At 34.8% G+C, this 14,755-nt stretch overlaps 1 protein-coding gene across 1 annotated transcript in view; it reads right to left on the minus strand.

Moving 5' to 3' along the window:
• The window catches only part of LOC135220112 (uncharacterized), a 34,831-nt gene extending 20,365 nt beyond the window's left edge, over positions 1 to 14,466 (minus strand). The window contains exons 1-2 of the mRNA XM_064257425.1: positions 14,108 to 14,466; positions 7,130 to 7,272 (exon numbers count right to left, since the gene is read on the minus strand). Of these exons, the coding sequence (XP_064113495.1) occupies positions 7,130 to 7,272; positions 14,108 to 14,165 (201 nt within the window). The 5' untranslated portion in view covers positions 14,166 to 14,466. The remainder of the gene's footprint in view (positions 1 to 7,129; positions 7,273 to 14,107) is intronic.
• Between the last annotated feature and the right edge of the window lie 289 nt (positions 14,467 to 14,755).

Here is a 14,755-nt window from a genome sequence, read left to right on the forward strand (position 1 = left end):
CAGGAGCGGCAGTTTTATGTGAATTTACTATAGTACGTCTGTTGCACAGCATGTGCTTCGAGGAAAGGCTTTTATTGGTATGTTGGTTACTTGGTGTCATGACCAAATCTATGAACCGCGCAGGACGGGTAGTGCCGCCAGTGCACCACATTCGGTGCAATGTAGGCATTACTTAAGGTTCTTTGCAGCGTCCCTTCGTCGCCTCTAGCTACGACTAATTTTATTCCTTTTACTGTACCTTCGTTCATATTCTCTTTATTACATCTTACTGTCCACCCTCCCTTAACAGTTCATAGTGCAACTGCGAGGTTTTCCTCCTGTTACACCTTTCAAACCTTTTACTGTCAATTTCCGTTTCAGCGCTGAATGGCAGTAGTTGCCCCAGTGCTTGACATAATGCCAAAAAAAGAAAAAAAAGCTGTATATCAAATCAAATCAAATCTATGAAAAAATATTAATAATTGTTCACTTAGACTAATTTTGGAATATACATTCATTGAAAATAATCAATGAATGTATATCATAGGCATATTAAACTGGTAAACAGATAATGTAAGCCCATCTCTTAAAGTAAAAAATTCGTATTTCCGATCAAGTTCCTTACAGTATTTCACTCTCTGGACTCCTGTTTAGGATTTCAAAAACGCACCTTATGGTACATCTATTACTGCTAAGGAGTCACCTGACACTCGAAGAATCTCCTATGTAACACTCCTTTTAGTGCGCTTTAGTCTGCTACATTACGGGATCGTCATTTTGCCAAAAGACGACGTCGTGTTGCTAACTGGAAGGTTCGGGAGGTGAAAGAGGAACTAATATACGACACAGAGAGGAGGGAGAAAGATTTGAAAAGGTGAATTTCTAAGGTTATCACCTAATCAAGGTTTTGGGGGGACAATGGAACCCTAATTTTGTTCAAATTTCTCAAAATATGGACACCGATAATAATGAAGATTTTAGAGGCTTACTGAAGGCAGTGGCGACTGCTTCCCGCAGAATATGCTACCAGTATGTGAAAGATATGAACAAATGAACTATAGGAAGATAGGTACAGAATAAAGTAAAAATCACCGCTCGGCATTCAGTTTTGCACGGGATTCGTTTTAATGGGAAGATTGAAAACATTATCTGAGAATATTCCATTGAAATAACCGCTAATTAAGAGATAGGGGAGACCGGGGCTAGTTGTTACCAGGGGCAAGTTGTTATCTTTAGTTTTTTTTTGTCACTACCAGGAACAGCACCTTCTAGTCAATACACCACGTGTCTGCCTCCTCTCTCTCCCTCCTGTGTTAGTATTGAAACGAATTGAGCCCATAGTGGACTGTTCTTGTTTACTTTTTTGAAAATGGGGACCCAAAGTAAATTTTTGGAAGCTTGCATTTTTCCTCTTTTTAACCGGCAGTATCAAGGTACATTTTCAAGTTTTCACATATGTACTCTATATATATATATAATATATATATATATATATATATATATATATATATATATATATATATATATATATATATATATATATACATACATATATATATATATGTATATATATGTATATATATAGTATATATATATATATATATATATATATATATATATATATATATATATATATATGTACTCTGTTTTTTTCCATCTGTCCACCCACCTGTGGTGTTTGCGTATGGTAACACTGCATCCCGGGCTTTACATAGTTATGCTATGTGTAAGTTTTAGGTAAATAAAAGGATATATGGGTGTACATTTGCAACTGAAAAGTGTTTTGATAATTTACTGTATGCGAATTACACCGTTAATATTCGAAATAGGATATTATTATCATTGTTGAATGTAAGCTGAATGTAACTATCTATAGCCCGGGACGCAGTGTTACCATACGCAAACACCACAGGCGGGTAGACAGATGGAAAAAAACAGAGTATAGCTATGAAATTAACCTGTAGTTGCACTAATAAGTAAAGCCTTAAGGGATTCTGTTGGTTGTAATTGAAAAATGGCGCCTCTGGGGCAGGTTGTTACTTCCGGCTTGGGGCACATTGTTACACTATAACAACCTGCCCCCTCACACGGCTTGATTAATTCATTATTTTATAGAATGGCGAGAAAATATAAAGAGCCGCTTTCAAAGAGCAGGCCGGTTGAAGGATGGCTCCAGTGCACAGAGCGTAGGATATGGGCACATGACCGCTGCGGGGGAAAGGATGCTTTTTACATTATGTCTCAATTGTATTTCTGATTAATAATTTACCTGCTCTTTGAAAATCTTAAAGAAAAATGTTCGCCTTTGTTTTGATACTTCTCTTACATATGAGATTTATTTCTAATTGGAATTTCATAGGTCAAGCTGCAGCTACATGTGAAGTTTTCTCATTTTGTTATCACTTTTTTAAACAGAACAAAGGGAAAAGTGATATTTTCTACATTTGTATCAACGTTATCTTCGAGGTAGAAGTTACTTGAAATTTCAAAGTATTTGAGAGAAAGTATGAAATTTTTTTTTTTTATTGTCATTTCTAGTACGGAAGTATTAAATTTGTTTTTATAATTGTCATTTCACCAGTCAAGCAGAACATTCAGTTGTAATATGCTGTACGAAATGAATGTTTCATTAAAAAGCCATCGATATATGATCCTGTCATTAAAAAATACATTATTTGTAGATATTTGATGCCATAATTATCGATGTAACAAAGTGTCCCAGCCGAGTAACAACTTGCCCCACTTTGGGGTTAATTGTTACATTTTAAATCTTTGTAAAAAATGAAAAATTCCAATAGGTTAGAGACGACTTAGGGCATTTCGATTTTTTTTCATTTGATATATAACTAAATTTAACATCTGGTGAGATAAATATAATTCTTTTAACCTGAAAAAGAACTTCAGGAAAAGTCCCGGAATAAAAACTGTAACAACAAACCCCGGTCTCCCCTACGAAAGTGCACTTATTTTTTCTTCTTTTTTTATTAGTTTCACCTGGTCCAGTTCAACGGAGGAATGCACCTCCTGCCTGCCATCATTAATTAATTGAGGCAGACTGGCAGAGGAATGTAAAGATTTAGGCCAATTTGAAGTCCAATCTGCTTCTTTTCTAGGGCAGGTCATTATTCTTAACACTGATGAATATCGACTGAAGGCAGCATTAAGGGGGGGGGGAAGGGGGGAAGAATCCGTAGTGTTTCAGGAAGGAAATATTGGCAAAAGTAATACACAAAGACACATACACATACGCGCACACACATATTATATTATATATATATATATATATATATATATATATATATATATATATATATATATATATATATTTATATAGACACACGCATTTAGTACACACACACACACACACACACACACACACACACACACACACATATATATATATATATATATATATATATATAGAGAGAGAGAGAGAGAGAGAGAGAGAGAGAGAGAGAGAGAGCACGTGTACGTATATGCGTGAGTGTCGGTGTACTGTCCATGGATTAGGGTGTACCACCGATTTTTTTAGAATCTAATAGTGTGTCCAATGTAAATCATGTAGTGATTACGCTTATCTATATTTATCCTGTACGATGGTTGTTAAATCTGGTATACGCTTTCCTATAGAGAGAGAGGGAGAGAGAGTTCTATTTATATTCTATTATGGTCATAGTCATAATGATATAGTAGAACTTAGTGGCTGCTATATATCTTGAAATATTAATTTCGAATGACTTGAATTTCACCTATTCATTCTTTATGAAACGATCTAAATTACAGTACGAGATAAAATTATTGACCGTAGATTTAATAACAGTCTAAATAGCAAATGAGTGAAAACTGTCTAAGGAGAATCACAGCGTATAAAAAACCAAACTGATTAACATTTAATGAAGGAAGAAAAGACCAAAGCTAACCTCGCAATACATGAAAGACTAATGAGAACTTCAGGTTGCCCGGAACAGATCACCCACAATCTTGCGGTACATGAAGAGGCCGATAAGAATCCACGAGATCCTAAGACAAACCGGGATCCAGTTGAGGACCTTAGGACTCTGACCTATCATGGAAAGTCACTTAAGAGCAAAATGTGCTGATAAGAGCAGTCATCACCAGCAGCCCTTTCATGCTCTACACAGACTGACTGACTGACTCCCTTCAACTGAGGTCACTGGCTCTTTCAAGCATGAATATTTAAAGGGATCTGTGTTTGCAGAATGTCTGCCTACCTCTGTCGATATTGCGATACTCTGCTATATGGATTGCATTCTCTGGCGATGTGCAATACGGGCCATTAAAGAGTGCCAGGTGTTGGGTTTCCCTTCGCATAGTAGCCGGTAGTTCATTGGCACTGCGTGCGGAAGGGACAATGTAATGGATAAATTTAGGTTAACTTATATATAGAAGGTGCAAATAACGCATGTTTACAAATTTCTAAGGGAAAATCTCCCCATACATACACACACACACACATACATATATACGTATATATATATATATATATATATATATATATATATATATATATATATATATATATATATATATATATATATACCCCAGTGGTTCACTTTCCTTCGTGGCTTATACCTTTATTATGCATTTATCACGTTTCAAACTTTCGTGATTCAGTTACACACACACACACACACACACATACATATATATACGTATATATATATATATATATATATATATATATATATTATATATATATATATATATATATATATATATATATATATATATATACCCCAGTGGTTCACTTTCCTTCGTGGCTTATACCTTTATTTATGCATTTATCACGTTTCAAACTTTCGTGATTCAGTTCACACACACACACACACACACACACACACACACACACACACACACCACACACACATATATATATAATAATATATAAATATTATATATATATATATATATATGTGTGTGTGTGTGTGTGTGTAACTGAATCACGAAAGTTTGAAACGTGATAAATGCATAAATAAAGGTATAAGCCACGAAGGAAAGTGAACCACTGCGGTAGCTGCAAGATCTTTCGACTCACGTGAGTCGAAAGATCTTGTAGCTACTCCATTGTTTCACTTTCCTTCGTGGCTTATACCTTTATTTATATATATATATGTGTGTGTGTGTATGTATGTAAATACTGTATTCATTTTACATTTGAATCAGATTGGTATGTAATTGCTAGATCCAGGAAGCTGTAGATTGATTGTTTATTTGAGGAAAGCCATCCTCCTTAAATTTATTTACTGTGTGGCTTTGGAGCAGTTCACGAGAAGTATCGGTCGGACCCCACCTACGAATGAACTTTAGCATTTATTAGACAGGTGGACTGGATGTGTTGATGTGTATCGACTTGGACTGTATAGCAGTATTTAGCCTAGGTGTTGCACACATGCAGCTTGAGAAGTCATAATATCTGCGGCCTAGATAATTATTGCTCCCATACTGTTAATATTTAGGTGGACCCATACACATTGTGGTTAGTATTATTGGTTTCATTTACGTAGCAATATGTGATTTAATTAGAAACCGTCTCAGTGCTTATTTTTGTCAGTTTTGGCACATTTTTTTATTTAGCTATAGTAATTTAAAGGTATTGTTTGCAATGTTATACTGGAATAAATGGATTTAGGTGATAGGTAATTGATATTTCGCTGTCATTTCAATTACTGTAACTATTTACAGAGACCTCGTAACTCCCTATGGAGATAAAATTGAGAAGCTTGCGGTAGCATTAAAATAAAATATATATATAATATATATATATATATATATATATATATATATATATATATATATATGTGTGTGTGTGTGTGTGTGTGTGTATGTGTGTGTGTGTGTATACATGTAGGCTCGCGTGCGTGAGCGTTAAATTTTATAGATTAAAAGTCCAAATTGCACACACTATCAACGAAATTTAATCTATGATAGATTCCATTACACAGGAAAAAATATAATACAAGCACCATTAAAATGTACTTTTATCCAAAATTTTCAGTATATTCTCTTTATCCTCTTTGGTTCTAGAGACATCTTTTGTTTGTGCCTTACGAATATAGATTTGGGATTTAAGAAACACTGCGAGTAGGGTCTGCCATCAAATTTCCACTGCATTTCATTACCTCTGTATTACTCCTTTAATGTTTCACTTACCCAAGCATTTGAACTGGCTTGCCATTACTCCGGTAATAGATTCAAATAAACGTTATTTATCGAAAATAGTTATGAATGGACTCTACCTAAAAATGTGTAGATTTATTACTATCCAAATCCTATTCGGAAACAAAACTGGCATCGATTCATTGCAATCTGATCTCTCCTGGCTAACTAATTAACGAATTAACTAACTAACGAACTAACTAAATAACGAACGCGTTAATGAATGGACTACCTTATAACGACCTTATTGTTTATGAACTAATGATATAACTAACTAACTAACAGACGAACTAATGAACTAACTAACGAAGTAACGAACGAGCTAACGAACTAACTAACGAGCGAACAAATGAATTACTAAAAAAAATGACGAACGAAAACATGGGAACTGACTAACGAAATAACTAACGAGCGAACAAATGAACTAACTAAAAAACTGGCAATCGAACAATTGATTTGACTAAAGAACTAAGTAACGAGTGAACAAATGAACTAACTAAAAAAACTGACGAACGAACAAATGAACTGAGTAACGAACTAACTAACGAGCGAACATATGAACAAACTTAAATAAAACTGGCTAACGAACAAATTATTTGACTAACGAACTAATTAACGAGCGAACAAATGAACTAATTAAAAAAAACTAACTAACGAACGAACTAACGAGCGATCCAAGGAACTAACTAAAATAACCGACGAAAAACCAAAGCAACTGACTAATGATCTAACTAACCAGCGAACAAATGAACTAACTAAAAAACTGACAAACGAACACATGATTTGACTAACGAACTAAGTAACGAGCGAACAAATGAACTTACTAAAAAACTGACAAACGAACACATGATTTGACTAACGAATTGAGTAACGAGCGAACAAATGAACTAACAAAAAAACCTGACGAAGGCACAAATGATTTGACTAACGAACTAAGTAACGAACGCACTGATGAACTAAAGAACTAACTAACCGGCACATCGTAAACAGAAGGCAACCGAGAATAAAGACCGGAAGAGATGAACATGGGTGGGTCGCTCGGATCCGGGTAGTCGCTCTGGACGTATACGATTCCGTGGTTGGATGCGTCCTCTATCGGCTGCTCGTAGGCACGACCTGGAAGATGAATACATTGCTTTTAATTATGTCTAAAAAAGAAATAAGATCATAGCCACTGACACGTATAAATCATAAGCAGGCAATTAACATGCAACGAGCAACGAGCTGGGAAAGAATTATCTGACGCAGAAAGAAGGGGCGAGTGGCTGGTTTGATGCCAAAGCTGTTCCAAAATGGAGGCTGGATTCCCTGAGCTTTAAAAACCGGTGTGTCGATGGCCAGACATTTTGTCGGTTCACTCCTTTTTTTGTTTTCCAAAAATTGTAAACTGTGCGACGTTTTCGCTATCCTGTGGGCCTCCACTTTTTTCCATGGAACCAACGCACATCAAGCCGTTTAGATATATCTTTTCAACTGTGCTAACTTGTCTTTTATTACTTCGTCTTTTCTCTACATTTAACGCCCTTTCGTCCTCTCACATTATATACTGTATAAGAAAATTCACCATAACAACTATATTTCATTGTGATTCAAGTTGCACAGTTTACTTCCTTAAAGGAGTCTTATCTAAGAACTCCCATCATACTCCCCACAATTTGTTTCAATACACAATTAGTCTGTGTTTAACCTTATGTAAACGTCTGACTGCCTTCATTTCGTACCTTCATTTACCCTGAAATACCCCCTAAAATAATCAATCTCTTACATGTTTACACTGGTTACTCAAAATACCCGGGTTCCACTTACCTTCAAACTTAACTAATGAATTACATACACTTTTACAATTCTTTTCTTATCAATGCCTTCAGTTTCATTCCGCAGTCTTTGCAGTTTCCATCAGAATTGTTAATTAAACGGAATATAATCTGTTCATTATCTGGAACTATTCACTGCATATACCACCGTGTATCTTTGACCCCAAATTTTGACCTACCCGAATGGTGATGCGTGAGATGAGATTTCATCTTCCAAATTTCTGGTCTCTCTAACGTTTGACTTTCTGAATCAAATAACTGCTCTCCCTTCGTCTTTGCATGCCAGTCACCTGCAAATTATAATATCTCTCTCTCTCTCTCTCTCCTCTCTCTCTCTCGCTTCTCTCGTCTCTCCTCTCCTTCTCTCTCTCTATCTCTCTCTCTCTCTCTCCTCTCTCTCTATCTATATATATATATATATATATATATTTATTATATAATATAAGTATTATATTAAATATAATATTATATATATAATATATGTATATTATTATATATTATGTATATATATAAATATATATATATATATATATATATATATATATACATATATATATATAATATTATATATATATAGAGAGAGAGAGAGAGAGAGAGAGAGAGAGAAATGATGGATGGATGGATATATATATATTTATATACATCCATCCATTCGTCCATATATACACACGCACACACACATATATATATATATATATATATATATATATATATATATATATATATATATATATATATCCATCAATCCATACATACATACACATACATATGTATACACACATATATAAATACGTATGAATGTATATATTATATGTTTGTTATTGTGTATTTTTAGATCAAGAAAATTTGACAAACAAAATTTCCCTTCGCTGAACCACATACGTATAAAAGGTCACCAACCCATGTCACTAGTCAATAATACTGATGAATTTCCAGTGCCGTCTAAACCACCTACCTCCTGTAAAAAGTGCCATGAACTCACTCTAGTAGTGATACACTAATTCTAACTAGCGAACTACAGTCTGTTAGGAACCAGCGTCTGAAAAAGTATCGACGTCAATCTTTATTCGATTATCGATGCCTTTTTATTTACTGCAACCCGGAAGCATGTTCCAATCCGTATGGTGAAAAAGGAAATGCCATATCCTAAAAACTAACTATAGAACCTCCTTGAAAATATTCTCATTATGTTTCCCTCACCAAAATTTCATTTGGGATAATTCTTTAAACTAGCCCAACCTAAACCAACCTAACCTAACCGAAACCAGGGGCATGGCCCCCCCAAAATAAGTAATAATAATAATAAGAAAGGTAAATGAATAAATAACCGGGGCTGGTGCACTACCAGTATACATCTCGGGAATTTGCAATCCGGAACCGAATGCTGGGTAAGAGGAGGAAGTAATAGTTTCAAAGTTATGAATAGAATCCCTATTGTAAAGTAGATTGAGATTGCTGATAAAAAAGCTACTCTTGAATATACTTTGCATATTAAATTTTCATTCTGAAACAGGATTTTCATCTCTTACATCATATTTTTTAATAAATTCGTTACATTCCTGTTGTTTTATCTCTGTTATTGTTGAGAAAACAATAACAGAGATAAAAAAAACCTTCGGGAATTCTTCCATTTTTTACACTAAAAATGAAAATGTATCTCTAATGGATTTACATTTATTATAGTTATGACAAAGATCAATTTGTCCCTATCTCAAATAAGAAAAACCTAAATGCATACCAACTTAATATAGAAAAGAATAAAAGAGCAAAGAGAGGGCTTCTGAGGTCAGCCTAAGAATAGTAGAACTATCTGCTACCAATTATGTTTTATCTAAAGACCCTATCCACAAAGGAACGAATGGTATGTGCTCGTCCTTGTCGCGTAATTAACTTATTAGCCAACAAGGCATGTGACCTCGTTAGTATAATCGTTTGGTTTTTTTTTCCCTCCGCTGTCTTTAGCCTACGGGTAGGATGATTCAAGGCTGGTTTGGCCAATAACTAACGGCTGAGACAACTCTATCCAAAACGGACATTGAGTAAAGATAACTGGTCTAACGGCATTTAAAATCGTGCCAACATAGTTTACATTTGCTGCTTATTTGAGCTAAAGTCTTTCTTCATCTCTGGAAGTTGTGTGATTATTAAGACACTTCTGATCTTTAAAAAACGACGACATCTTGTATACATTACCATATTTACATGTTTCAAAAATAAGCTGTTTTACCCCATTAGGCATGGCACCAGAGATTCATTGGGTAATTAGAGCTGAAATTCCTGTTCAGCACACTTCCATAACAGACCCTTACCCCTATAGCCACTACGTATGTCACATCTATTTCATACTCTCCTTTGCTTTCTAGATATCAAGACCACTTCTTTCTGAGCGACCAAACCATCTTGAAACTCTTGATTCCTCTGTAAACTTACTTTAAATTCTTTTTTTTTCTTTTTTTTACCATATCCTCTGTGCATCGTCAATTTTCTAATCATTTCAGCTCTCCTCATAATCGCTCGTAATAATCTAAACACTTTTGGCCTCTTTTTCATTAACATTTCAGATTCACACTTCACTCCGAATCTATTCGTATCTCTTGCAGGCATGTTGCAACCCTCCTTGTTCATCTGCCTTGTGAGTTACCTCATTTTCCATCCTACCTCTCACCGAAATTCCTTCGTGAACCACTTCTCCATTCTTCCATCATCCTTGGTAACATTCATTGTTCCATTTCCCTCGTTTCAATTTGCCACAGTTTCTCTTCTTTAATCCAGATTAGTGTTATATCAACTGTAATAACGATTCATTCTACTCTGTTAACCGATATTCATATTCCAAAAATCTAAACTTAAGCTGACTCTCTCTTCTCTTGAGATCTTATTTCACTGTCTCACTCCATCCTTAAATACATAGAGATAAGGAGAATTAACACATCAATGTCTCAGATGAATTTCTACATAAAAAGGGTCCTATTCATCATCCTGTTTAGAGAGCGTGATTGTTCGCAATGAACCCAGCTTATTTCAAGGTCAACGGTAGATGCATTACATTAAGCAGGCTTTATGTCAGCACTTAAATTAGGAGACTTGATGTGGACCTCCGTTCTCTGACCACCCAATAGACTCTTCTGCATCGATTAAACTTGCCGTTGCTTCCTCCGGGCGAAGGCTGGGTCTTCGACTATGAATAGGATTATCAATTATTTCCCGAATGCCACTCGCGGTCCTGTTACATTCACTTTTCATGCATCAGGGAGACAGCAAGGTCGAAAATTGATTCAGAGAGCCAACTTAGACAGACGGACGAAGATTCGTATTTTAGGTGTATATTTCATAGCAAGCTTTGTGCGCAGCTCGTTGATTGCTTTTTGAGAGAGAGAGAGAGAGAGAGAGAGAGAGAGAGAGAGAGAGAGAGAGAGAGAGTGTATGAGGATGTTACTCATTCTTGATGTTTACACCATAAAAAAACTACTCAAATTGTGAGTTATTTTTGTTCATCTCGCAAAAGAAAAGAGCCTGATATTTGTAGGTTATTAATTTAATGATAAAAGAGAGAGAGAGAGAGAGAGAGAGAGAGAGAGAGAGAGAGAGAGAGAGAGAGAGAGAGAGAGACGTATGTATTTCATGATATTTTTACAATATTTGTTTTGCATTTCTCTAAGGTTGTCAACGAAAGGCTATGACATGATTCTGTGTTTTGGGAATTAGGTTCAGAGAGAGAGAGAGAGAGAGAGAGAGAGAGAGAGAGAGAGAGAGAGAGAGAGATACCTGAGCTCATTTTTTATGAACAGCTACTGATCCCGCAAGCATGCGTAGCGGGATATTGGTTAAACATTAAAAGTGACGCAGTGTCTCCTTTTTTCTGTTCATATTTGACCCTCAGGGTCAGTATAGCTAGACAGAAAGAGAGAAAGAGGAAAAGAAGGGGAGAAAAAGAGAATAAGAGAGAAGGGAGAGAAATAGGAAATGTATTGCTTTCCGTCATATGCATACCTCTTTTTTGAACAATGCAATTTTAATCATAATTTTTATACAAGCAATCTTAAAATACTCAATCCAGATTGAGTCAAAAGAGGCTTCATTTGTTCTGATGAGAATTTAGAGAATTATATATATATACTGTATATATATATATATATATATATATATATATATATATATATATATGTGTGTGGTGTGTGTGTGTGTGTGTGTGTGTGTGTGTGTGTGTGTGTAAATCTGGATGAGTATTTTTAAGATTGCTAAGAAACAGTTCTCGTGCAATGAATATTTAAGATAAAAAAAATATATTTTCATTAATACAAAAATCCTTAAAGCATATTTTTCTTGTTAGAGTTTTGACCTCGATAAAGCATCCAAATGTTCAGATATAAATTAGATAATAAATATCTGACCTGTGGCAGCCATATTGCAGTTCTACCATCTCTCAAACGAAGAGAGCAGCTAAGAGTGAGGAGAACAAAGTATTTTTTTTCAATTTTGTTTCCGCACATATCCAGTTGTAGCTACAAACCCTAAGAATAAATACTGTATCTTCATTTAAAGCATACTTAAGTACTGCTCTTAAGAACGAATGTTATATCCCTTTTTTTTTTGTACTGACAAAACTCTCCTAATGTAGTTATTTGTTCACACGCTTACTACCAACTCTTAAAATGAATGCAATATCGGTGCTAATAAGTACGCCCTGTTAGATTTCTTTAAATAAATATAGTGTGCCATTTTAAAGGTTTACAACTCTAGAATGAAATCAATTTTGGTACCCACACGAATGTACGTAATTGCCTTTTCAGATTGATGAAGTATCTTTGATTATTAGCTTACGAAAATTACATTTCAAAATTTCTTATGAGCATATCGAACCACAGCTATAAATCCACACATCATTGTTTATTAATGTACCGAGTCGTACCTTAAAATTTATGTAGTATCGCTCATCATACGCACGCTCAGTTACATAGAAAAATTAATACAGCATCCTTCTTGATTATCATATCCAATTACATCTAAAAATAAATCGTTGCTTGTGTTACATCTGAAATGAAATATAGTGTCCTTAACTAAATTAAATCTTCACATTAGTGCAAGCAGAAAAAAAAGAAAAAAAAGTCGGCGAGCATATTCAGGACTGAAATCCGTCTCGTGTCTCATCACCATTTCCACAGCGAATTTAGCTGCCATTAGCTTTGACTGCACGCAATGGGAAGGGCGGTTTTTTTCTCAAAAGAATTCAGAAACATTCTATTAAGCTTATGATGAAACCGGATGTTTAAATGTTAATAAGAGGCAAGATATTATGTTTCATCTGCTCTCTTAATTCAGAGTTTTATCTTCACTTTAAAGAAGTTTAGATATATATACAGGGTGTCCATAAAGTCCCAGTACCATTACGAGCAATAGATACTTGTTATGGTACAGGGACTTTATGGACATCCTGTATCATATGAATTAGAGTAACTTCTTCATCAACTTACATTGGTATGTAATCAATAATTTAGAGGTTTAGATAGAATGTGTTGAATAATATTTTTTGTTCCACTTTCAATGTAGTTCAATCAAGTAACTAAACATTATAATATTTTTAATAACTGTCGTTTAGAAAGTTTCTATCGTGAACTTCTTTTAAGCTTTAAAATTTCTAATAAGTAGTCATAAAAATACAGTAAGACTTAATCAACTTTTCAACTATTAATAACTAGCTGGCTGAAACCGAAGGTCAATCGAAAATCTATTATCCGAGCTGGACTCGGTCATAACTTGGGCAAGAACACTTTAAATAAGATATGAGTGATTCGCTGTTGGGCTGCAATGCCTTGGCGTTGGCTACTTATATCATTTAAGGTCACAGAAGTAAGAACATAACAGGATATTATATAGAAAATTTCATTCTCAGCATACTAAAAAATGGTGCAGGAATAACAATAATATTAACAAAAATGACAAAAAGTAGCAATATTGATAATTTGTACCATAATGCTTGGAACTTCAAAAATAATAAATAATTATAGATATATTACTAAAATTACAATAATCATAGTAAAAAAAATACTGCCAACAATGGAAAGCAAAAATATTTTAATTTTCGATATTCAATTAAGAAATAATCAAAAGGAAAGGCAGAGAAAAAAATTCAAAATTACCTTTAAACAGATGGCCGTTGGCTCGCTCTGGATATATTTTGTTGTTGTGGTTTGACATGACGAGATCTTAGATTATTATTTAAATATAATAAAATCAATTATAACGATTGTTCTCCAAGAGTGTTTCACAAGCATGACATAAACACATACTCATCAATAAATGTGAGTTATTTTCACTTTGTATAATTTATGACACAGCAAACATTCACTTCCAGTCACAGTTAGAATACTACAAGGCTGTTAAAATGATTCAAATAGTAAATAACGACTCTCATTCACAGGTACGATCATCCTCCCAGATGCACGATAACGTTCCAAACTGTGTGATCGAGAAAGCAGAGGAGCGCAGCTGTCATGACTGACCGCCAGGCTGAGAGGTTCTGGTGAACAATAGACCGATTCAGGCAGCGATGGTTTGATTTACAGGGAGGAGCCAGCAACCGTGTTTGCATTCCCTCATCATGAGTAAGTGAGAGTGAAGGCAGCAAGAGGAGTATGAGGATCGATCTGCAAATGTTTTGAGGCAAAGAGAGAGAGTAAGAGGGGAAGTCTTGCTTGTTTGCACTTCTGTCGAGGAGTTTGATGGTACTAGTGTTTGAACACAATTTATGTCTGGGAGGATGAATCGGCGCTTCTTTGTTGAAGCGC

This window comes from Macrobrachium nipponense, chromosome 1 (genome assembly GCF_015104395.2).
Source record: "Macrobrachium nipponense isolate FS-2020 chromosome 1, ASM1510439v2, whole genome shotgun sequence".
Lineage (NCBI taxonomy): Eukaryota > Metazoa > Arthropoda > Malacostraca > Decapoda > Palaemonidae > Macrobrachium > Macrobrachium nipponense.